We start from the raw sequence: 26,942 nt of genomic DNA, 5'->3' as shown, positions 1-26,942 counted from the left end.
AGTGCGGCCTATACTCGAGCCAATACGGTATTGTTTTTTCAAGGAGAGATAGAGCTTTCGTTTGATACCATAGTTGGATGATTAGCTGAAAATTTAGAATGAGAAATTTAGTAAAAACTCACTCCCCTCCCCGCAATCCCCCTGCACCAATCACACTGTCTGTGAGGACCTGCATAGAGATCGCAGCGTCTCTGTGCCTCATCGGAGGGCAGTGACGCAACCCGGAAGGGAATGCCCGATCGCACGTTTGCAACTGCGCGATCGGGCACTTTCATATGTAACAGCTTACCGGCTTTCATGCCAGAAGCTGTTACAGGAGATTGGGCAGCAGAAAGCCGGCGATGCCGGCTTCTGCTGCCAGGGGGAGTCCAGGCTGTCAAACGACAGCCTGGTCTCCCGTGCAGCGGCAGGGATGTGTCCCTGACGCTGCACGAAGGGCTGGACATACCGGGACGTCCATAGGGGTTTCTTAGTGGGCGTTTTTTTTGGACGTCCCGGTACGTCTATAGGGGAATGAAGGGGTTAAAAACCGATGCAGGCTAAGAGATCAAAGCAAATCCCCAGGCAATTAATTGGGGTCAGCGTAAGTGTCCAAATTCTCTCACGGAAACCGACATACTACGGTATCCTTTCTCACATTTAATTCTGGGCACAATATACTGCTTGGGGTGCCAGCAATATGCACGAATATATGTAGAGTGGTTTATTGTTACCCTCTTGTTTATTATTTGTATACAGTATATGGAAACTGAGGAGAATAGGGGCTAATTTTTTTTCTGAAAAAAAATGCGGTAATGGTACAACTCATGCATACATCGTAGAGGGGTGCAATTATCATAAGAAAGGGGAAGGCACAAAGGTCACCCCTTACCCATGGTTTTATGTATATATATATATATATATATATATATATATATATATATATATATATATATAGCCTCAAGATTGTAAGCTTGCGAGCAGGGCACTCTCCACCTAATGTAAATAATATAAATAAAAGATTATATATATTGTGACAGTGTAAACCCCAGGGAGATGCTTAGTGTGGCATTTGGGTACAGGTGCTATCCAGATCGTAAATATGGGTCCCTGGGGTGGAGCAATTGGAGAGCAGGGTGGGCCAATGCTCCATTTCCCCATTTGGTGGAAATTCCATGCCGGGTTTTCCAGGAGGCAAGAAGTCCACAGGATCCGGTCCGGGATTCCTATGGGGCTGGCATCAGGCACAGGTGCTGGACATTAAAAACCCCTGGAGCCTGATACAAAGGGGGACTGTTGGGGGAAGAGGGAGTTCCCTGTGCTCCCAGGGCAAGGAGAGGCCCTGAAGAAGACAATCCCTGAGCCAAGTGAGGCAATACCTGCCTGGACATTTTGTGTTCTGTCTGGGGGAGGTTTTCCAGAGCCTGGCGTAGCTGGGTCTGGCTGGGAGGTTGAGGTAGTGAGTGATTAGGCTGGTCAGTCTGGACCAGCATAGTTCAGTTAGAGAGGGCTCCAATTGGGAGCTAGGTTTTCTTTTTATGATTTGGTTTTTGGGGTTTAAGCGGTTAAAATAAAGCGCTGTTTTGTTCAAAGCTGCTGTTCCTGACTCTGATTGCCCTAGAGGACTGTGCTTAGGACCCCTAAAAGTGACATGTATGGCCCTCATGCCATAGGGTTTGTCACAATATATATATATATATATACATACAAAAGTATTGGGGAACCTGACCATGACACCAACAGGGACTTTTATGACATGCGGGCCAGTTAAGATCATACACACCAAATTCATCTGACCATGACGTAATGGTCATGTCTTCATTCCCAGAAGAGTGGAAGCTGTAATAGCTGCAAAGCAGTGACCAAATTCATATTAATGTGTGTGCATTTAGAATGCAATGTCATCAAAGTCCCTGTTGGTGTAACGGTCAAGTGTCCCAATACTTTTGTCCATATAGTCAGGGCAGAGCCTAGGGTCACGGACTTCTGGATGCAAGATTTTTTGGGCCCCCCCTAGGTGAGGTAATATTGTTAATCCCTCCCCTTAACAAACATAACCCTTCTAACCACAACTATTTTCTATCCATCCTCTTTGGGCCTGGCCTTACCATGTAACATGCAGCTTGTCAGTGCCATTTGGACCCAAACAGGTCATCAATGAGCGAGAGGGCAAAGCCCTAACTAGTTTTTTTTTCTTTTTCTGTCTGTATATAACATATGCTGACAAACTGATAGATACCAAAATTGTAAAATACAGTCCACTAATGTGTATTTTTTCTTTAAAAATATTTTTTCCTTTAAAATAGCACCAAACTTTAACCCCTTAAGGACCGGGCTCATTTTTCGTTTTGTACCCTGTGGGACCGAGGCTGTTTTGACACTTTTGTGGTGCTTGTGTTCAGCTGTAATTTTCTCCTCACCCATTTAGTGTACCCACATAAATTATATATTGTTTTTTTCAGGACAAGATGGGCTTTCTTCAGATACCATTATTTTGATCGTATCATCTTATTTACTATAAAAAAATAAAAAAAACATGGTGAAAAATTGAAAAAAACACATTTTATGACTTTTATTTGAAAAACCTTTTACTCACCTAAAAAAGCAAGTAAAAAAACTAGCTAAATAGATTCTACTACTTGTCCTGAGTTTAGAAATACCCAATGTTTTTATGTGTTTTTGCTGTTTTTTGTAAGTTATAGGGCAGTAAGTACTAGCAGCGTTTTATGATTTCCAAATCTTTTTTAACAAATCTGGTCAGTCTGCCTCCATCTCCTCTTTGGAACATCTTTGAAGCCGGTTAACTCAATTTAACCCATTCAAACCATATATTTTTGAAAACTAGACACCCCAGGGTATTCCAAATGCTGTTATTTTAACCCTTTCCATGCACCAATTATAGAACTACACTTTGTCAAACTTTGTAATAGTAATTTTTTTTATTTTTTTTTTCACACAAATTGTACTTTAGTTATAGATATACAGGTCCTGGTATATGTCACTGTCAAACAACACCCCAATGTGTGTTCAGGAACATCTCCTGAGTGCAGTGATACCCGACATGCATGGGTTTGTCGGGTTGTTTCAGATTTAAAATGCCACATTTGGGAAGTGCGCTTTTTTCTCCATTTTGGTCAGTCTGTACCTATGCCCTATCTTTGAGCTCGGCCACTCCAATTTACCCCATCATCCATTTTTTTATATATTAGACACCCCTTGGGTATTTGAAGTGCTTTTTTTTAACTCTTTGTTGAGATTTTTGAGAAATTTTAGCACTTGCTCAAAATAATAAACTTTATTTTTTAATTTTATTTTATTTTTTTAATACTTTTTTTATATTTTTTTTACACATTTTGCTGGTACTGGATGGTTCATCTAGTGACATCACTGCATAATTATTTTTAAATGTTAGCACATTTTTTTTTTTTTTAAATATTTTACTAATCACATAGTGATTAGAAAGCTGGGCTCCATTGACTTGCATGGTTGAATGCAGTACCTGTATTCAACCAGCAAGTGGAGCCAGAGTTCTCTAGAGGGTCTGGAGACCGTCTAGCTAACTCTTTCACCTTTATTGTTTATTTTCCCGGGCCGCCGCCATCTTGCTGATGGCGAAGAACACCGGCAGCTGCGGCTGTGACCGCTCTCCGGAGCGGTCACAGCCCACCCAGAGGTAAGTGTTTGGTGTCGCTGGATGCCTCCTGATCGAGGCATTCCAGCGACACCATTTAAGTTTAGGAGGCGATCGTTGATCGCCTCCTAAACGCTTTTAAAACGGGCGTCCGCCGCCATACAATGTATGGCGGCTGTTGACGCCCCGGGGAGGGGCCAGACATGGCCCCCGATGCCGATTTCGGCCTTGCTGAATGCCTCGACATCGAGGCATTGCAGCAAGGCCGTTTAAGCGAAGAAAGTGATCCTTGATCACTTTCTAAGCTTATTTAATTTTTTGACGGTTCAGGACCGTCAAAGGTCATTTAGTGACCTTCTTGTCATGACGGTCCTGAACCGGCAAAGGTCGCAAAGGGGTTAAGGGTGCAGCCTATATTAGGGTGCGGCCTATTTTCGAGCCAATACGGTGTGTATATATATATATACATAGGGTTGCCACCTTTCTTGCAAAAAAATACCGGCCATGCTAATTTGCATAAATAATTATATATGCATGGCATCACCGGAAAAGATATAAGAGATACGATACATATGCGGAGGAAATTTTTCTAAATCACACAAACAAAAACATTCAAAGAATAAAATCACGTAATTATAAATAACACTTATTTATTGAACAAAAACTAATAAATTAAAGGGAACACCAAATGCAAATACATCTGACAACACCAAATAGTGCAAATGCAAACATTTAAACAGCTCTGATGTATACACACTTATGTGTAACATTATTTACTTTGGTGGTGTAGACGGTGACATTTCCTTTTCAGCCATCTCTTTGCTATGGTTTAGAGGACTGCATTGGGAGGCGGGTCCCGTGGGTGGTCTTGCTGGTGTTGCGGGCGGTCACACACTGTACCTGCGGGTCCCGGTAATCCCGTGCAGTCCTGCAAGGCTGCCTTCACGCTTCTCCCACACAGCGTCTCTTCTCTTGCTCCGCCCAGGAACAAAGCGGAGTCACGTGATGTGACGTCACTTCCCGTGACTCCGCTGTGTTCCTGGGCGGAGCAAAAGAAGAGACGCTGTGAGGGAGCAACTCGAAGGCAGCCTTGCGGGAGTGCGTGGGAAATCTGCAGTTCAGGTAAGCAGGTGGGCGTGATTGGCCACATTTATGGCGGGAGCGGGTGGGATTGGGCACACATGTTGCGGGAGCGGGCTGGAGTGGAACACACACATTGCAGGAGCGGGATTGGACAAAAAATCAGCGGGAACGGGCGGGAGCGGGATTAAAAAAGCAGTCCCACGCAGGGCTCTACTATGGTAGTCAGGGACTCTAAGGTTGTTGCCCCTCTGCAACTATGTAAGTTTATAATATTAGATTATCTAAACTGTAACAATTCTTGTGTGGTGATAGCAGGGTTTCCACCTTTATTGTAAAAAATAATTACTTATACCATACTAATTTGCCTAAGTAATTATATATGCATAACATTACAGGTGATGTAATAGATACAATGCAGTTTGTGAACTTTATGATGCTCTGAAAAATTTCTATTAGATACATTTTTTAAAATATATACGGCATCTGTGGGTGGCTGCACATGCTTCCACTGTCCTTAAATGAGTCAATATTAAAGGTACATGATTGTATTACAGTCACCTACCTTGTAAGTTTTCTCCCAAATTCCCAATCCAGGCCTTGCTCAGCCAAGCAGACAGACATAAGGACATAAGGACATAAGGCTTTCCTCCGCTCGGTTGCGGATTTGCACAGGCCGGGCTGTGGATGCTGCCAGAGCGCTGGGAAGTGACGTCATGAAATGAAACATCACTTCTCCCAGCGCTCAGCCTCAGCCACGCATACAGCGCTAAACAGGGCCAGACTGGGAATGAAAAGCAGCCCTGGAAACATTTGGAGACTAGCCCCATATAGTTTATCTCGCAGTCGAGCTCTTGTACCCACACACACATCCTTTATACATACTCGAGTCACCTGAGTACACACTATTTGCCATACAAGTAACTATAAAATATTTTTTTATCACATTATTTGTATTAAAATGCCAGAAAGCAAAAGTGTTAAAAGGCCCTAATACATGTAATACATTAGACATAATGGAATTAAAACATTTGCTACTGCAAAAATTTTTAGATGAAAAAGTTCCATTTTATTCAGTGGAACAAAACAGTGATCACATTATTCTTCACGATATTCTCGTAAGAAACTTTTATTTCTGTATTAATTCATGTAAACTATTTTTTCATATTTAATAAAAGCTATGATTGAGACATTTTTGTTTTTTGTTTTTATTTCCTTTTATTTGCCAACCAGTTATGCACATCTGCCCCCAGGCTTGCCACTCTGCCCCCAGAAATGCCTTATACCCTCCTATATGCCACTCTGCCTCCAGAAATGCCTTATACCCCTATATGCCACTCTGAAATATAGGGGGTTAAAAGGCATATCATGGGACAGAGTGACATATAGGGGGTTAAAGGACATTTCTAGAGGCAGAGTGGCATATAGTGGGTTAAAAGGCATTTCTGGAGGCAGAGTGGCATAAAGGGGGTTAAAAGGCATATCATAGGGCACTCTGCCTCCAGAAAAGCCTTATGCCCCCCTATATAACACTCCCCCCCGACTTACCACTGCTTCTGACTCCCTGGTGTCTGGTGAGGGCAGCGGGTGGAGGCCATTCATGAAATTAAAGGGGCCGGCGTGCACACACCATGCCGCCCAATGGCCGTGCCTCAGCTCTTCGTCCCACCCCTTTTAAGACGTGGGACGAAGTGCTGAGGAACGGCCATTGGGCAGCGCACTACGTGCACGCCAGCCCCTTTAATTTCATTAAGTGCCGGCGGCCGGAGGAGGCTTTCAATCCCGCTCGCAGCCGCTCATCGGCTATTTTGAATGTTGGTCTGCCGGCCGCCCGGCCCACGGAAAATTCCCGGTATCCGGGTGGGCCAGTCCACCCCTGGCGCTAAAGGTGGCGCTCCCCCTCCTGCCAATCAAAATATTTTTTTAAATACCGATACTGGCAGCGTGCTCTAAAAAATACCGGCCAGGTGGCAACCCTATATATACAGTGAAGGAAAAAATTATTTGATCCCCTGCAGATTTTGTACGTTTTCCCACTGACAAAGACATGATCAATCTATAATTTTAATGGTAGGTTTATTTGAACAGCGAGGGACAGAATAACAACAAAAAATCCAAAATATTGCATCTCAAATAAGTTATAAATTGATTGGCATTTTACTCAGTAAAATACGTATTCAATCCCCTATAAATCAGCAAGATGTCTGGCCCCCAGGTGTCTTTTATACAGGTAAGGAGCAGAGATTAGGAGCACAGAAGCAATCAGATTCCAACAGGGGAGGGCTGGCAGCCTAAGGCCTGGAGGGCAAGTCAAGTTTTGGGGGGCTAAAAGGCCACATTTGGGGCATGTGCATTTTTTAAATTGGAAATTAGATGTGTGGTCATCAGTGGCGACTCTGAAATAATATATAGGGGTGACACACAAGATACCACAGTCAAACTGGGGGGGGGCATTCATAATTTCCACCATTAAATCATACCACTGAGAAAATATATATATATATATATATATATATTGCCAAAAGTAATGTGCTATGGAATGATACTTTTGTTATTGGACTAACATAATACTTGATCATTCAACATGGGAAGCCTGAAGCCACAATTTAGTACGACTAATCCTTGAAATAAATATTATAGCATAAATAACACAATACCTTAACTTTTCCTCTAAATGATTTCAGGGCCCTGAATGTTTTGTCCCCTGAAGTCACTACAAGGTGAAGGCTCTGTCACACCGACACCCAGACACACACACCAGGACAGGCTCTGCCATACCGACACCCAAACACACACAGGACAGGCTCACACCAGGACAAGCTCTGCCACACCAATACCCAAACACACACCAGGACAGGCTCCGACACCCAAACACACACAGGACAGGCTCTGCCACACCCACATCCAAACACACACACCAGGAAAGGCTCTGCCACACCAACACCTATACACACACACACCCCAGGACAGGCTCTGGTACACTGATAACCAAAAACACAAACAGCAGGACACAATCTACGTCACTGACATCTACATCAGGATGGATTTTTCACACTGCATTGTAGTTTATACCCCCTTAGAGTTTTTGACCCTTGTATATTGATTCCCCAGCCAGCACCCTTTTAGTATAGATTAATGTGGTGCCCCCACACCCTTGTATAATCGCCTCCAGCCACCACTATTTGTATTAATGCCCCCAGCAAGCCCCTCCCTTTATTATTGATTTATGTGATGGCCCCCTCACATATACGCATCAGACATGCATTTTTATCTACATAATGAGTACTTATCTCTTTGAAGTAAAGACTATGATTGAAACATAATTTCAAAATTACAGCTGAACTGGCAGTTTCGTTAATATTAGACCCTGCTGCCGATATATATATATATAAATATTGGATCATGCTGATATATATATATATATATAAATATTAGCCCCAGTTGCCGATATATATTAATATTAGTCCCTGCTGTCAGACATACAAATCCTGTATTTGCAGGTATACAATAACAATATATAAAACGTAGCATTGCAGGTATAGATAAAATAAATACATGGAAACAGCATTGCAGGTATTACCGTATTTGCTCGATTATAAGACGACCCTGATTATAAGACGACTGCCCAAAATCTGAATATTAATTTAGGAAAAAAAGAAAAAGCCTGCATATAAGACGACCCTATAGGAAAAAAGTTTTACCAGTAAATGTTAATTCATGTAAACTATTTTTTTAATAAAAGCTATGATTGAGAAAAATATTTTGTTTTTAATTCCTTTTATTTTCCAACCTGCCCCCAGTTATGCACATCTGCCCCCAGGCTTGTCACTCTGCCCCATAAATGCCTTAAACCCCTATATGCCACTGGGCCCCATGATATGCCTTTTAACCCTCTAAATGCCACTGGGCCCCATGATATGCCTTTTAACCCTCTATATGCCACTGTGCCCCATTATATGCCTTTTGACCCTCTATGTGCCACTCTGCCTTCAGACATGCCTTATACCCCTATATGCCACTCTGGCATTTAGGGGGTTAAAAGGCATATTATGGGGCAGAGTGGCATATAGGGAGGTATTAGGCATTTCAGGAGGCAGAGTGGTGTATAGAGGGTTAAAAGGCATTTCTGGAGGCAGAGTGGCATTAAGGGGGTTAAAAGGCATTTCATATAGCACTCTGCCTACAGAAATGCCTTATGCCCCCCATTTAACACCCCCCCCAACAAAACAAAAAAAACTTACCGGTGCTTCTGACTCCCGGTGTGTTGTCCGGGCAGCGTGTAGACTTCCGCTGCAGCCGGAAGGAGGTGCGGCTAGCAGCGGGGGTTGTCTGCGTCCATCGCACAGACCTTCCCCGGGTGTCAGAGAGAATTCCCCGGTGAGTGCCATCTTTGCCCTTTCACAATTATACATCTATGATACACACATACTCATTAACTCATGCTCTCCCTCATTCAGACAATTCATCCACACATTAACTCATGCTCTCCCTCATTCAGACTATTCATCCACATATTAACTCATGCTCTCCCTCATTCAGACAATTCATCCACATATTAACGCATGCTCTCCCTCATTCAGACAATTCATTCACATATTAACTCATGCTCTCCCTCATTCAGACAATGCATCCACACATTAATGCATACTCTCACTCATTCACAAAATGCATCCACACATTAATTCATACTCACTCATTAACATGTACCCCCTCTCCCTCCCTTATCACTTTCTACCCCTTCTCCCTCCCTTATCTCTTTCTACCCCTTCTCCCTCCCTTATCACTTTCTACCCCTTCTGCCTCCCTTATCACATTCTACCCCTTCTGCCTCTCTTATCTCTTTCTACCCCTTCTCCCTCCCTTATCACTTTCTAACCCCTCTCCCTCCTCTTTCCCTACGCACCCCCTTTGTATTTCACTCACCTTTAAAGTCCTGCGGCGGGAGAACGAGGCTTCTGTCCTCCTTCTCTGCCGCGGCGCGCGCTGCTTCACTGCTGAGCGCCGGATAAGATGTCATATACCGGTGCTCAGTATGAAACGCCGGCACCGAGGCTGAGGTAGAGGCCTCATGGAGGAGAGTGAGGGGGGGCGAGCCGTTGCTAGGCGCCGCTCTCTCTCCTCCGCGTTCAAAAAAAAAAAAAGCGTTTCAGGCTGCCCAGGACTTAAAGTCCCATTGCGGGACTGTCCTGGGCAATCCTGGATGGTTCCAAATTCGGCAGGGGGGCAACAGGGGGGGGCAAGGAATAACCTAGGGGGGGCAATTGCCCCCCTGTAGCGACGCCACTGGTGGTTATCCTTCCTCCAATGCTAATTGGGACATTGTTGAACCCGGCCAATTCAATTTACCCCATTAAATCGTCAAAAAATGATTCAGGTAAACTGGCAAAATGGTCTGAGCTGTGGCAACTGACATTTAATGTGGGCAAGTGCAAGATAATGCACCTGGGGCATAAAAACCAAGGGCAGTATAGAATATTTCATAGTGTCCTAACCTCAACATGTGAGGAAAGGGATTTAAGGGTAATTATTTCAGAGGACTTCAGAGGTGGTAGACAATGTAATAGAGCAGCAGGAAATACTAGCAGAATATTTGGTTGTATAGGTAGAGGACTTAGCAGTAAAAGAGGGAAGTGCTCATGCTTTTGTACTAATAGTTGCCCAATAATTGTGCACACATAGATATTCTGCTAAGAAAGGAAAGCCAAAACCTCCCTTTTACTTTCTTAAATATTCAGGTTTAAGGTTTCTTAACATTTTTGATTCACGGAGTGTTGTGGACCTCTGGCCCGCAACAACCGAGGTCGGAACGTATCTGGCACGTCTAGGTCCCACCTTGCCGGATAGTCTCCACGCTGAACCCCAAAGCAGCAGACACGTGCGATGAGCCTTCCAAGATGGAGGACGCGTGCATTCCACCATGCGTTCCACCGCACAAAATGGTGGACACATGCGCTCCACAAGCGAAAACGTGTGTCCCACCATCCAATATGGTGGCCACAAGTACAAAACTGAAGAAAGTACAAACACCCGAGGAAGATACGCTCCCTCTGACATCAGTGTCCGGGAATCTCTTTCTCCAATGATATTCCATATGCTGCTGCTCCACCCTTCGCTTCACTGGCAACGGAGGTGTGACGGGGATATCAGAAAGCATAAAAACCCACAGCACCATGCCTTCAGTGCTAGGTTATTCTGAGCCTTTATACAGAAGATATCCCAGTGTTCGTATTCATGTTTTTGTCCCTGTTCCGGACCAGGTTCCTGTTCCTGCTTCCTTCATCTTCTATCAAACTTCCCAGTGACCAGACCTTGGCTCTACTTTGGACCTTGTTACCCTCAGCCTAGGAACTGTTCCTGACTACAGCTTGCCTACTCCTTCTGTTTAGACGTTTCGGTCTTTCTGTACCTTCATCTGGTCCTTGCCATTGGGTTCCATATCCAAACACAATAAGGTACTGCCTCCAAGCGTGACACACAACTACAGTATATGCATGGCCTCGTTCTATGTTTTTATGGTCACGTGGAGTGTGGCTGGGGATCTGTTTTTATTTTATTTTTATTTTATTCAAATAGATTTCATGAGGGACTTAAAACCTTACGATCCCTGATTCCTGTATGGTTGAAGGGATCTGTGTGTTTTATCAGCCTGCTAGCCAGCTAGTCGTACAATATGTGGCAGCTCTCTCACCTCACATCATATTGGGCTGCCTACATCTAATGGCATCTAACATAGGCCTTATGCTTCACTCAAGACTCAAGACCATTTGAAGTTTACACAAAATCTATTTTCAATACCACGCATTTCCAGGCATATGCAATGTGTTGGGTTATTATATCAATAGCTTATTCTTGTGCAAAATGTGCACATATGATTACATAAATTTTTTTGAGAAACAGTCATTAGAAGTCAAAATAGCATGCGTTCATACAAAGTGCTGTTCAATGCCATTTAACGCTATGATCGCTCTTTTGAAAATGTTAATCCCTCAGGAAATCAGCATCACTTTCTCCTACTTCCACGGAAGTCTCCTATTTAGTTTTAAAAATGAGGACCTACGAGGAAGTTAGAAATCTGATGATCCGCCAACCAACAAGTGAAGGAAATTATCCAGGATGCAGGAAAAAGTGTGTGATCCCTGCTCCCTTTTCAATGTCTTAAAAAAGACACACTCATTTATAAGAATATATTTTAAAATATAAGAATTAAGGGATGTGCCACTCTTATGACTCTTGGCCATAATAAAAATGAGTTCCATGGAGCTATAACTCAGAAAAAAGGGTGAAAATAAGTATATAAGTGGTGTCATATTTGTGGAAAAATTTATTTTATGTCTATCATCTCAAATATCTTCCATTCCAGATGCGTCCTCGTAATAATAACCTTGTCTGTCCGTAGGATGTGAGCGGCCTGTGATTGGCTGGCGATGATGTCATCCTTATGAGAGGAGGAGGACACGCTGCTCGTCATTAAGTGTCACCCTCAGCAAACACTAGCCGTACACACACTGACATGCCGACATAGACCGACACATAAAGGACGTGCACAAACCGTAACACCGTGAGGACGAGTAATGCACAGATGAGTCCCATCGCACGGAGAAGCTCGTTCCAGCAGGGAAGGAGCAGCTGACAAAGGTACTCCTGCGTCACTCACAGGGGAAGGGGATCTCATATAAGGCAAATATGAGTTTATTTATGCATTAAAAACAAGTGCCTTATACTGTGCGTATTCATAGTTGCATATGGAGAATGAAGACAGAACTAGTGGACATGTCTGATTCTAGCATTTATTGTTTATTGTCATTTCTGTATATAGTATATTGTGTATAAAAACAATGATATGATTATGGTTGTAAATGCAAATAGCTTCCAAGTTATATTATACACAAAGTGCTTACACTATAAATGTGTTTTTTTTAATCTACAGTAGAATTGGGTAAATTATTGTTAATAAAATGTATGTATTTGTAATGTTAATGTGGACACAGGAGAACACATGTAATTGCATTCTGGAATAATTAGTCTACTACAGCTGTGTAGCGCTCCTCTAAGGGATGCTGCAATCTTTTACAAATGCTGCATTGTGAAGGTGCTCAACATGTTAACCACGACAGAGAGACTGGGCATTGCAGTCTGCAGATGTGAAGGTGAGGGAATAAAGGAAAGGGGGAATGCCAGAGAGAAGAAACATGGGCATGCAGGAAAGAAGAGTGTAGAAAGGACTGTCCGTCTTCAATCCAGTTACAAAGCCCACCAAAATGCTCCAGTAATATGTGCTCATAAGACGTTTGACGCCACATGTGCCCAATGCACATATTCACAGTCCAGAACCAGTTATGATGCATATGAGGGCCAAAGTCCTTGTCACAATGAACACTACAATTATTGTAAAATACCCCACCTCAAGCTCTTCCATACTGTGGTCCTAAAAACTTCAAATTAGTATTTCCCTGGATGAATATGCCTCTACCTCATTGCCTGTCCCCTGGTAGACAAAAAAAGAGAGTGAAGAATGGAGGAAAAGAATATAGAGAGGAAAGGCGACTTAGAGCAAGAACTGCATTCTGTTTTGACTGATTTGTACAGTGCTGGATTGTATTGTTTGTTGTTGTTTGCAGTGGGGTACCAATATTCAGTATTATCTCTTTTTTTCCTGTTTTTGGTTCTTGTGTCCCTGTGAAGTCTTTCAAATGTTAAATGCTGTGCCAGTAAGTCATTTTTCATGTGGTTTTATTTTTCTGTCTAGAACCATGCCTCCAGTGCCTCTAGAAGATCGCTCAGCCCCCCTGCCTCGGCCTAGGTCCCTTCCTCTACGTACCATCCCTCACCCTTGTTTGGCACCTGAGGTCAGGGGTCTACAACCAGGCCATCGGGCACCTTCTCATGCGGACCTAACACTCCCTTGTCCTCTTTCCAATCTTCAACAAGCCCGTTGGCCCAGGGAACCTTGTTCCCGCCGCAGAGGTTCTCCTCCATCTCCCTCACCAAAATCCTCTTCCTGTTTTCACTGGGCTCTTCATCCCCTCAAATGCGGTTGCCGCGGTTGCTGGCGTCTCCTGAGACCCCCCCGAAAGTCTGTTGGCTCATCCTGTAGCTGTGATCCAATTGTTACTTTTGATCCACAGTTCATGGGAGTCTCAATGGTCAGCTATGATGAAGATGATGATTATAGTGTCCGAGCCATTTGGCCTGATGAGTTGGCACGAAAAATTATGTCACGCACCAGAGATGGGACACTTGGGGGTGTACCACTTCTATTGGACTGCAGGGGATTAATGGATGCTGAGATAGAGGAACCTTTACCGCCTCCTTCTCCACTTTCACAAACATCTCCTCCATCATCATTAGTGGGGGGGCCTGGCCGGCGACTGCAAAGTTTGTATTTGTTGTTGGAGCCCTTGAAAGATAAAGAAGGCACAGGATCAGGTAGAGGTGAGTGAGAAAGAGCTTTGCAATGACAGAGGAGAGTGCCACTGGGGCAAATCTAAATGTAAACATGGATAAATGTAAAACGCGTAATTACAAGCGAGAAGCGTAAGCTGGGTGAGTAGTGTAAAACGGGTGGTAGTAGGATGCAAATGTAACAGTGTTGGAAGGGTGACTATAATTAAAAATGTTCATTCACACTTGTAAACAGGACTAATACACTTGCACAGTTTTGGTGACATAACACACAGAGTACTCACTGATTAATTACAGAAACAGGAAATAAGTGACAACCGGCTGCATCCTAATTAGTGCAATTAATCTGTCTAGAGAAGTCAGCCTAAAAAAAAATAGGAAGGACCACACGTGTGTGTGCGACACACAGTAAAGGCAGGTGTGTTTAACAAGGAAGTAACATGACATGTAAGTGAAATAAACTTAGTTCGGATACTGTAAGGAATTACAAAGTCTTTGATTCTATGTTCAACCCTGCAAGATGACACCCATGATATGGATGTAAGTCTTTTATGAAAAGATAGGATCCGTTTACCTCACTACAGTGGGAAGGCAATAAGACACTCCTCATCCTCGTTAAAGTTGGCTTAAATGTGTAAATGTAATAGAACGTAAAGTTTTTAGTTATGATTCAGCCGGTGCATATACATACTGTATGTGTCCAGTTCCTGTAAGTGACATATACCTATTATGTCACTTTTAAAGAGACCTGCTACTTATATCTATGCATTTTGTGGGTGCCATATATATTGATTTTAAGTCCCCCCAGGTAAATCTCTTAACAGGCAATGCTTTAGACCTTATGTACCTCCTAATAGACTGTAAGCTCTCAAGGGCAGGGCTCTTTCTCATTCTCCTATAATATTGTATACTGGGAATTTTAATGTTATTGTTAATTTACTGTCTTCCCTTTGTGTAATAGCAGTACAGGATCTGCTGGCACTCTATAAATAAAATGTAATATAATGAACTAAATATTCCTACCTGTTAACTTCTTTCTACCCTTTTTTGAAGTTGCTGATTGTAATTGATTGGTCAGGCAGCTTTTGTAGGGGAGGGGGCGAGGAGAAGAGTGATAACTTCAAGACAGGATAGGATTGTTGAACATCTAAAATCACGGAAACAACAAGGGCTTACTTTAGGAAGATCATGCCAACTAATCTTATTGATCTTTTGATTGGGTGACTAAAATAAATGATGAAGGTGGTGCAGTAGACATTACACATCTAGATTTCAGTAAGGCTTTTGACTCTGTGCGGCATAGAAGACATCAATAAACTGCAATCTTTGAGTATAGATCCCAATATTGTTGAATAGATTAGGCAGTGGCTGAATGACAGAAAACAAAGGGTTGTAGTCAATGGAATATATTCAGAGCAAGGTCTTGTTACCAGTGGGGTAGCTCAAGGATCTGTACTTGGACCCATTCCACAACAGGAAATATTACTTTACCAAGAGGGTAGTGGATGCATTGAATAGCCTTCCAGCAGAAGTTGTAGAGGGTAATACAGTGTAGGAGTGTAAGCATGCATGGGATAGGCATAAGGCTATTCTAGATAAAAGATAAAGCCAGGAACTAAGGAAAGTATTCAAACACTGGGCAGACCAGATGGACCGAATGGTTCTTATGTTTCATTCTATGTTGTTATGTTTTTTTTGCTTATGGCCCCATATTGTTCTCAGTTCCTTAGTTTGTGTACATTTTTTTTGCAGCTTTAGTTGAACCGCCTGTTGATGAGGGCATTGTGCAGCCTGAAGTGTCACTAGTGCCACCGCTGTCTCCTGATATAGAGAGAGCTGAATTGAGCCTCATCTTGCCTTTTCTTTTCCTGGGTAATGAGAAGGATGCCCAGGACCTGGGACGCATGGTCACCCTCAACATTGGACATGTCCTAAATGTCACTACACACCTACCACTGTACCATGCAGAGTCTGGGGCGCTGCGGTATAAGAGATTACCAGCAACAGATAACAGTAAGCAGGACCTCCGGCAGTACTTTGAAGAGGCCTTTGAGTTTATCGGTAGGTTGAAAGACTTTTAGACTCTTTCTTCCGTCTAGTATTCCTCTGTTAAAAATAAATATTTTCAGAAGAAACTTCTGTTAGTGTAAGTGCAGCTTTGGAATAAAAGGCTCACAACAGTGAGATGCAGTCCTTTACATGTTTAAAAGGGTAAAGGTGTGAAGGAAAAAAGTTTGTCTTAAGCATCAAATCATAATCAAAGCATACTCTAGCACTGAAGTAGGGTGTTGTGTGATATTTTAATGCACGCTGGCCTTCACTAAATCAATTACTTAATCCAGATATTAACTTGTCACAAAGCAGCAAGGTATGTCCAAAAACATAAAAAATTAAATACTCTCCAAGGACCCCTCCAATCCAAATAGTAGAGCACCTTCAGATGTTGTTTGTACCATAAATTGCAATTATGGACTGGATATCTCCCAGAGATACAGATTTACATGTGGGAAAAAAGGCATACACAGTGTAACTATGTTATAACATGTAACTAAATGCTCCATTCATATGAAATTACAGAAATAGTGTGTACAGAGAACAGCTCTAGTTCAAATCAAGCATGTAAGAAGGGTTAAGAGTCACACGTCTTCAATAATGGACTAAATCTGGATCTCACTGTTCACTGTACAGTGAAAGAAAAAATTATTTGATCCCCTGCTGATTTTGTACGTTTGCCCACTGACAAAGACATGATCAGTCTATAATTTTAATGGTAGGTTTATTTGAACCCTGAGAGACAGAATAACAACAAAAAAATCCTGAATAACGCATTTCAAATAAATTATACATTGATTTGCATTTTACCCAGTGAAATAAGTATTTCTTCCCTTTGCAAAACATGACTTAGTACTTGGTGGCAATCACAGAGGTCAGAGGTTTGTAGTTGGCCACCAGGTTTGCACACATCTCAGGAGGGATTTTGTCCCACTCCTATTTGCAGATCCTCTCCAAGTCATTAAGGCTGACGTTTGGCAACACGAACCTTCAGCTCCTTCCACATATTTTCTATGGGATTAAGTACTGGAGACTGGCTAGGCCACTCCAGGACCTTAATGTGCTTCTTCTTCAGCCACTACTTTGTTGCCTTGGACGTGTGTTTTGGGTCATTGTCATGCTGGAATACCCATCCATGACCCATTTTCAATGCCCTGGCTGAGGTTCTCACACAAGATTTGATAGTACATGGCCCCATCCATCGTCCCTTTTGATGTGGTGAAGTTGTCCTGACCCCCAAAGCATAATGTTTCCACCTCCATGTTTGACGGTGGGGATGGTGTTCTTGGGGTCATAGACAGCATTCCTCCTCCAAACACGGTGAGTTGAGTTGATGCCAAATAGCTCGATTTTGGTCTCACCTGACCACAACGCTTTTACCCAGTTTTCTGAATCATTCAGATGTTCACTGGCAAACTTGCTTTATTGAGCAGGGGGGACCTTGCGGGCGCTGCATGATTTTTAGTCCTTCACGGTGTGTGTTGCCAATTGTTTTCTTAGTGACTATGGTCCCAGCTGCCTTGAGATTATTGACAATATCCTCCTGTGCAGTTCTGGGCTGATTCCTCACCGTTCTCATGATCATTGACACTCCACGAGGCAAGATCTTGCATGGAGCCCCAGACTGAGGGAGATTGACAGTTATTTTGTGTTTCTTCCATTTGCGAATAATCGCACCAACTGGCTTGGCGATGGTCTTGTATCCCCTTTCCAGCCTTGTGTAGGTCTACAATCTTGTCCCTGACATCCTTGGACAGCTCTTTGGTCTTGGCCATGGTGGAGAGTTTGGAATCTGATTGATTGATTGCTTCTGTGGACAGGTGTCGTCTATACAGGTAACAAGCTGAGATTAGGAGCACTCCTAAACATTACCTGTTTTAAAGACACCTGGGAGCCAGACATTTTGCTGATTGATAGGGGATCAAATACTTATTTCACTGAGTAAAATGGAAATCAATAGCTTATGTGAAATGCGTTATTCTGGATTTTTTTGTTGTTATTCTGTCTCTCACAGTTCAAATAAACCTACCATTAAAATCATAGACTGATCATGTCTTTGTCAGCGGGCAAACGTACAAAATCAGCAGGGGATCACATAATTATTTCCTTCACTGTAACCATACAGAGTATTAGATATTGTATGAGGTATTGTCCTCAGTCAGGTACCCCTTAAAATCAAGCCAGCCTCCAATAGCCACATTAAGTAAAAAATGATCAATGTGTATAAAAAATAAATAAAAATAGATACCCCCGTACTACGCGTTTCGTTGTGTAAATACCCAACTTCCTCAGGGACTATGGCATCTTAACTAATTCATAGTTCCTCTATCTATCTATCTTTATTCCTTCCCCTACCCCTACACATAAATGGGATCTTTGAAAAAAGAGACCCCTTCTTTGTAATTCCTCTTTGGTTACTTCAGGAAGTTTTCATAAAGTTGTGCAAGGGTCAAAAGTGTTGCTGTGATACAGCATCCGCTGGTTCAAGGGGGAGGTTCTCCCTACTTCTATCTGCACAACTGTACACCAATACAGAACAACAACATTGTCATAGTGGAGTGGTGAAACATGTATATTCGTATTTAAATAATCCTTTAGTGTAAACAAATGATTATCATCTCAACCTGTTTCGTTGATAAAGACCGTTTCAGATTAAAACAATGGCATGTTTCCCTTTTCATGTCACACATACATCTTTCTCTTATTTTTTGACTCCATTCAAATACATATGGTATGTTATAAGTGAATTTAGTTTCAGGATGTAATTTTGTAATTATAACTCTTTCTTCACCATTGTAGAAGAAGCTCAGCAGAAAGGCAAGGGAGTGCTAATTCACTGCCAGGCTGGGGTCTCTCGGTCTGCCACTGTTGTTATTGCATACCTGATGAAGCACACTCTGATGACTGTTGGAGATGCCTATAAATTTGTGAAGGGGAAGCGTCCAATTATATCTCCCAACCTGAACTTCATGGGGCAGCTCATGGAATTTGAATCAGACCTTAATTCTGGAACCACCCCAAGGATTCTAATCCCCAGGCTGAGGGGTGTGGAGTCAGATGTGTAACAAGATAGAATAGTAGGAAAGAGGCAATAGAGAGAACATATGTAAAAAGCAATGAACTGGTGGAATGAGCAAATAATGGGCAGAGTTGGGTAAACTAATGGAAGAGAAGAGCCATAATCAATTTTGTAAATTTAAAAAACCGCACAAGTAAAGAACACAATACTTCAAAATGTTCTCAGACCTAAGAATAACATCCCCAGTCTTCACAAGATACAGAGCTCCAAACAGAACGGAAAATTTCAGGCCACATCACACAACTTCAGCTTCCACGGAATATGCATTATTTGTTGGAAAATTATTCAAAGCCAAGCTTCAGGAAAACATGAGCCATATTCTGAGACCCCGCAATATCTGTAACTTAAGATGCTTAATGACTGAAGGCACAGATTCCCGCTGTGTCTGAAAAGGATGCAAAGCTTCAGACCCACAAGAATATTACAGAACCATTGGCTTCAGATCCTTGCTTTCCTCATTCTATCTAAAGCATTAAACTTTACAGCAAATAACATTTTTCCTTTTGAAGACCAGCAGCACATATTTGTGAGAATACTAAAAAACACTGCTATCTACAAGCCCTGTGTATAAAGGGCATACATGCACATTCTGAAACCCTACCAGACTTCCATCTGCACCTTACACTTTGCCCAAATCTTCACAAAAATGCATCATTCACAGGCCAAACATAAATCCATAGCCATAAAATCTCTACATTAACAAGACACACATGGCCACTTAAAAAACAACCATAGACACACACACTATCCACTGCCTAAATACTCTGCTAATCTATATTCATGGACCAATACTGTAATTTGTGGCTGAGAGGGAATACGTCTTTCATGGGCTACTTTGATTTGACTTAGTCACACCATGGAAGGTGCTTATGTCTTGAATAAGTGGTTGCAGTTTCATTATGTTGCCTTTCATCTTCTACTGGACCTTTCTGTTTTTCCTGTATGTGCTTTTCAGCAGGTAGCTTTGGTGAGTTTGGACAGTATTGTTCTGCATGTGTTTGGGATGCCTGGCGTGCTAAGATGTTAGTCTACATTATTACTGTATCAATCATTTTCAAATTTTCCTGTGCTGAAAGCTGCCAGCTTGCCCTTGCTAAGAGCCCTGATCTGAAGCAGCAGAATGTACAACTTCTATATGTGTATCTCCCATAGCCCATAGACTAAGGAGCCTCTGTGTAATGCGGGAGCTAAATCTTGCAATATATGCACTTGTTGCAATTTAGAATTCACACAAAAGTTTGTAATATTGAGCTACAGTTAAGTGTTTTACTGGTTATAAACTGAAAACATTGTAAGAAAATGTACACTTCAGTAGGCCACTTCGATTTGTAATTCAAGGACTTTTTGGAAAATATACGCTCACATAAACACTTATATATTGAACAAATGGACAATATAAAAAGACATTTAACACCAAAATAACCATGTGCAATAAGGATGTAATGAAAATGTGTATTTATACTATATTAGGAAGAATTTGGGAGGGTTGGTATGTAGCATCCTTTACCCTTCAACACAATGGAGGCGTATTTTCTTACATTGTCCTACTCGTCGTCCCATACCTTTGTCTTAAATCTCTTCCTTTTGGGAGACTGGATTACCTTGGGCATTAAATTCCCTAGTTACACTGTGAATCTGGGCATGAATCTTATTCTTACAAGATGCTCCTTGGAACCCTGTATTGTTCCTGTATTTTTTATGGGGAACAAGTTTTTATTTATTGGTGAACCTACATTATTTAATAAAATATTTTTTTTAAAATACAAAATTGTTTTTTGTGAGTTCTTTTGTGAATACATATGGCGGACAGCAGGGCAATTGACCCCCCAAAATAGACAGAGGCATGCTCCGGGAGTAGGGATAAAGAGGTAAGTCTCAACACCCAGAATTATATATACCGTATTTGCTCGATTATAAGACGAGGTTTTTTTTCAGAGCAAATGCTCTGAAAAATACCCCTCGTCTTCTAATCGGGGTCGTCTTCTAATCAGACCTCAAATAGAGGTCTGATTATGAGACTAAGATCCAGATCCCCCGCACTGCTGCAGGGGACCTGGATCCTCCTGCCCCCCCCATTTAACACCCCCCCACACATACACTTACCGGTGCTGCCTGCTGTATTGCCGGGGCAGCGGGTTGACGTCTACGCGATTTGCGTAGACAACGTCCGCTGCAGCCGGAAGGAGGTGTGGCTAGCAGCGGGAGTTGTCTGCATCCGTCGCGCATACCTTCCCCGACTGTCAGAGATCAGAGTTCCCCGCACCGGAGCCGCACATATTATGGGGCAGAGTTCCCCGCACCGGTACTGCATATTATGGGGCAGAGTGGCATATAGGGAGGTATAAGGCATTTCAGGAGGCAGAGTGGCGTTAAGGGGGCATTTAATAGAGCACTCTGCCTCCTGAAATGCCTTATACCTCCCTATAAGGCATTTCTGGAGGCAGAGTGCTCTATACAATGCCTTTTAATTTCCTGGAATGCCTTATACCTCCCTATATGCCACTCTGCCCCATAATATGCATTTTAACCCCCTAAATGCCAGAATGGGATATAGGGGTATAAGGCATTTCTGGAGGCAGAGTGGCACATAGGGGGTCAAAAGGCATACCATAGGGCACAGTGGCATATAGAGGGTTAAAAGGCGTATCATGGGCCACAGTGCCATATTGGTGTGGCAAGCCTGGGGGCAGATGTGCGTAACTGGGGGACAGGTTGGAAAATACAAGGAAATAAAAACAAAAAAAATATTTTTCTCAATCATAGCTTTTATTAAATAAAATAGTTTACATGAATTAACATTTACTAATAAAACTTTTTTCCATTAGGGTCATCTTATATTCAGGCTTTTTCTGTTTTTCCTAAGTTAATATTCAGATTTTGGGGGGGTCGTCTTATAATCGAGCAAATACGGTATATATATATATATATATATATATATATATATACACTATGACCACCTGCCTAATATTGTGTAGGTCCCCTTTTTGCCACCAAAACAACCCTGACCCATCGAGGGCATGGACTCCACTAGACCTCTGAAGGTACGCTGTAGTATCAGGCACCAAGATGTTAGCAGCAGATCCTTTTAAGTCCTGTAAGTTGCGAGGTGGGGCCTCCATGGATGTATCCTGGTGCCATGTGCTCTCCAGAAATTTGATAACAGTAATCACATAAAAACAATTTTTTCAAAAATAGCGTTAATTCAAGCATTTGTACAAAAAAACTCTATAGGTTGTCCACAGGATGATTCAAATTCAATTAATATGTTAACTACAGTTTGTGTACCATCATTATGAGGCATGATTGTATAATGGCTAGTAATGTATATTTCTGCAAACCACATTTCAGAATTCGGGAGACATACATGTTTAATATGTGAAGAAAATCAGGAGTATTACTTAAGCAAGTAAAAAGATCAGTGGTCATAGCTTTCAAATGTAAATTTGGCAATAGGTTCAAGAAGGCTGCCTCTTGTCGATACAATTGGATGTCCAGGGGATCTCAATGCATTTTTGTGTAACATTGTTACAGTGTATAAAACGGGGCATATTGGGAATCTCTTGTACAAAAATTCAAATGTAGTAGAATGAATCCCCATTGTTTAATGCTGTTTGAAGTTTAGTGAAATTTTCTGCTGAGACTTGTTTAGTAGGCTTGGACGGAACCTTCTCATATACAGTTATGACAAAGATAAAGTACAATGTGCCACACAGTAAAAATAAATCAAATACCTACAGTTTAAACGCAGCTATCCTAGAAACTCCTCTCAGTGTCCAAATAATACAAATCTCAACGCAATGGATAGCGCAGGATCATAGTGTAATACATAAATACGTAAAGTGAATGTAAATAGTTAATAAGATGCACTCAAGTGTAGGTGCAAAAAAGCTTTAAACACGGAATAGGGATCCTCTGGGTTCATCTCTGTATAAAAATAAGTATACAAAATAGTGCAGCATATCAAGGCAAACAGTGCCTGCTGGGGTAAAGCAACTTACAATAAATCAGTGTACGCATAAAAGTCTAGCCAAAGCGGATTAAATCAAATAGAACAGAAAATCAAGCCTCTCTACACGTTTCGCCAGATGTCGACGTTTCCAGCTTCATCAGGAGCAAATTGGCAGATCCATTTAATTTCCTTCAAGCTCTATTTATATGGTGATGATCCCTGTTTCTGTATTATGCAGCAAATGTCCATATTAACCCCTTAAGGACTGGGCTCATTTTTCGTTTTGTACCCTGTGGGGCCGAGGCTGTTTTGACACTTTTGTGGTGCTTGTGTTCAGCTGTAATTTTCTCCTCACCCATTTAGTGAACCCACATAAGTTATATATTGTTTTTTTCAGGACAAGATGGGCTTTCTTCAGATACCATTATTTTCATCGTATCATCTTATTTACTATAAAAAAAATAAAAAAAAACATGGTGAAAAATTGAAAAAAAAACACATTTTATGACTTTTATTTGAAAAATCTCACCTAAAAACTCACCTAAAAAAGCAAGTAAAAAAACTAGCTAAATAGATTCTACTACTTGTCCTGAGTTTAGAAATACCCAATGTTTTTTATGTTTTTTTGCTGTTTTTTGTAAGTTATAGGGCAATAAGTACAAGCAGCGTTTTATGATTTCCAAATCTTTTTTAACAAATCTGGTCAGTCTGCCTATATGGTTTGAATGGGTTAAATTGAGTTAACCGGCTTCAAGGAGATCTCTTTGGAACATCTTTGAAGCCGGTTAACTCAATTTAACCCATTCAAACCATATATTTTTGAAAACTAGACATCCCAGGGTATTCCAAATGCTGTTATTTTAACCCTTTCCATGCACCAATTATACAACTACACTTTGTCAAACTTTGTAATAGTAATTTTTTTTATTTTTTTTTCCACACAAATTGTAATTTAGTTATAAATATACAGGTCCTGGTATATGTCACTATCAAACAACACCCCAATATGTGTTCAGCAACATCTCCTGAGTACAGCGATACCCCACATGCATGGGTTTGTCAGATTGTTTGGCTGGTAAAAGGCTACTTTTGGGGCATGCGTAATTCAGGTGGTCATTTGGTCATTGTGCCTCCATCTCCTCTTTGGAATATCTTTGAAGCCGGTTAACTCAATTTAACCCATTCAAACCATATATTTTTGAAAACTAGACACCCCAGGGTATTCCAAATGCTGTTATTTTAACCCTTTCCATGCACCAATTATAGAACTACACTTTGTCAAACTTTGTAATAGTATTTTTTTTTATTTTTTTTCACACAAATTGTATTTTAGTTATAGATATACAGGTCCTGTTATATGCCACTGTCAAACAACACCCCAATGTGTGTTCAGGAACATCTCCTGAGTGCAGTGATACCCGACATGCATGGGTTTGTCGGGTTGTTTGAGATTTAAAATGCCACATTTGGGAAGTGCGCTTTTTTCTCCATTTTGGTCAGTCTGTACCTATGCCCTATCTTTGAGCTAGGCCACTCCAATTTACCCCATCAGCCATTTTTTTTTTATATTAGACACCCCTTGGGTATTTGAAGTGCTTTTATTTTAACTCTTTGTTGAGATTTTTGAGAAATTTTAGCACTTGCTCAAAATAATAAACTTTATTTTTTAATTTTATTTTATTTTTTTAATACTTTTTTTATAATTTTTTTACACATTTTGCTGGTACTGGATGGTTCATCTAGTGACATCACTGCATAATTATTTTTAAATGTTAGCACATTTTTTTTTATTTTTTTTTTCCATTTTTTATTTTTTTTTGAATATTTTACTAATCACATAGTGATTAGAAAGCTGGGCTCCATTGACTTGCATGGTTGAATGCAGTACCTGTATTCAACCAGCAAGTGGAGCCAGTTCTCTAGAGGGTCTGGAGACCATCTAGCGAACTTTTTCACCTTTATTGTTTTATTTCCCGGGCCGCCGCCATCTTGCGGATGGCGAAGATCACCGGCAGCTGCGGCTGTGACCACTCTCCGGAGTGGTCACAGCCCACCCAGAGGTAAGTGTTTGGTGTCGCTGGATGCCTCCTGATCGAGGCATTCCAGCGACACCATTTAAGTTTAGGAGGCGATCGTTGATCGCCTCCTAAACGCTTTTAAAACGGGCGTCCGCCGCCATACAATGTATGGCGGCTGTTGACGCCCCGGGAGGGGCCAGACATGGCCCCCGATGCCGATCTCGGCCTTGCTGAATGCCTCGACATCGAGGCATTGCAGCAAGGCCGTTTAAGCGAAGAAAGTGATCCTTGATCACTTTCTAAGCTTATTTAATTTTTTGACGGTTCAGGACCGTCAAAGGTCATTTAGTGACCTTCTTGTTATGACGGTCCTGAACCGGCAAAGGTCGCGAAGGGGTTAAAGTCACTTCTAGTGCGTGTCAACGAAAACAGGAAGTGCGACTTTGCGTTCCACTGGCAATATTTGTATTAGTGATGGGAAGTTCGGATCATTAAAGTGAATCGGATCATTTCGACTCGTTCACTGAAATGATCCGATTAATGATCCGAATCTTCGGATCACTCAGTGTGACTCACAGGAGTTACTGTTTTCCAGTAACTCCGTGCAGGCACACTAACGATTGGCCCCGCCCCTTTCATTACTCAATGAATCCTCCCCCCTGCCTACTCCAGTGATGTGAATGAAAGCAGAGAGTCGGTCAAAGATTCGGATCTTACAGGGATCCGAATCTTACAGTGATCCGGATCACTGTAAGATCCGGATCACTGTAAGATCCGGATCACTGTAAGATCCGGATCTTTGAACGACTCTCTGCCTTCATTGGGATTCGAATCAGTCAGATAATATCACCAGGGGCGTACCTAGAGTATTTGGCACCCGGGGCGGATCCTGTATGTGGCACCCCCCCCACACACACACTTTAAAACTACCTGGCCGAAACTGAATATGACCTCCCCACACACCATAAAAAAATCTAACACTTTTATTTAAAGTAAGTAACACACCAAAATAGGACAAAACAATTAAATAACAATATATATATATATATATATATATATATATAATTGTTAACAGCAATCACATTCCTATCATGCCCAGGCATACCCAGATTCCAGGAGGCACTCGCAGACTTGGCATGATAGGAGTATGATTGCCCTATCTACCCCTTCTCGCTCCCTTCTGCCCTATCTACCCCTTCTCACTCCCTTCTCCCTATCTACCCCTCCTAACTATCTACCCTCTCCCTCTTTGAAGTTCACTTACCTTTCAGGAGTCCTGCGGTGGGGGTGCAAGGCCTCTGTCTCCCAGCTCTGCCACTGTATGGAACAGTATAGAGTGATGGGAGTTATGATGTACTTTAGAGCATAATTATATAATGAAAAATACATTGGAAATGGTACAGCATAACACCCATCACTCTCACACACTTACCAATCCACACTTACCAATCCACACATACCAATCCACACGCATACCAATCCACACATATACCAATCCACACACATACCAATCCACACACATACCAATCCACACATATACCAATCCACACATATACCAATCCACACACATACCAATCCACACATATACCAATCCACACACATACCAATCCACACACATACCAATCCACACATATACACTAATCCACACACATATACTAATCCACACACATATACTAATCCACACATACATCAATCCACATATATACTAATCCACACATATACCAATCCACACACATACCAATCCACACACAT

General features: G+C 41.8%; 1 protein-coding gene and 1 long non-coding RNA gene across 2 annotated transcripts; one reads left to right on the top strand and one right to left on the bottom strand.

Annotated features, from left to right (window-relative positions):
• Positions 1-2,461: 2,461 nt before the first annotated feature.
• LOC128467166 (uncharacterized) lies at positions 2,462-25,564 on the bottom strand. The gene is made up of 2 exons (XR_008345691.1): positions 24,865-25,564; positions 2,462-3,419 (listed from the first exon to the last, which is right to left on the bottom strand). It is a non-coding gene; the product is annotated as an uncharacterized LOC128467166 (long non-coding RNA).
• LOC128467151 (serine/threonine/tyrosine-interacting-like protein 2) lies at positions 12,545-19,434 on the top strand. Its single transcript, XM_053448682.1, has 3 exons — positions 12,545-14,122; positions 15,845-16,153; positions 18,944-19,434. Exons 1-3 carry the CDS (start codon positions 13,381-13,383, stop codon positions 19,207-19,209), a joined length of 1,317 nt encoding a protein of 438 aa, XP_053304657.1. The 5' UTR covers positions 12,545-13,380; the 3' UTR covers positions 19,210-19,434.
• Positions 25,565-26,942: the final 1,378 nt, after the last annotated feature.

The sequence above is a fragment of the Spea bombifrons genome, chromosome 10 (assembly GCF_027358695.1).
Source record: "Spea bombifrons isolate aSpeBom1 chromosome 10, aSpeBom1.2.pri, whole genome shotgun sequence".
Taxonomy (NCBI): domain Eukaryota; kingdom Metazoa; phylum Chordata; class Amphibia; order Anura; family Pelobatidae; genus Spea; species Spea bombifrons.
The sequence above is the reverse complement of the archived record's forward strand: the minus strand, read 5'-3'. Positions and strand labels throughout refer to the sequence as shown.

Bases quoted from the DNA above. Each gene is read 5' to 3' on its own strand.
- LOC128467151 (XM_053448682.1), top strand. From the start codon at position 13,381: ATGTTAAATGCTGTGCCAGTAAGTCATTTTTCATGTGGTTTTATTTTT. The intron at 14,123-15,844 runs GTGAGTGAGAAA...TTTTTTTTGCAG, and splicing joins AGGCACAGGATCAGGTAGAG to CTTTAGTTGAACCGCCTGTT. The intron at 16,154-18,943 runs GTAGGTTGAAAG...TCACCATTGTAG, and splicing joins AGAGGCCTTTGAGTTTATCG to AAGAAGCTCAGCAGAAAGGC.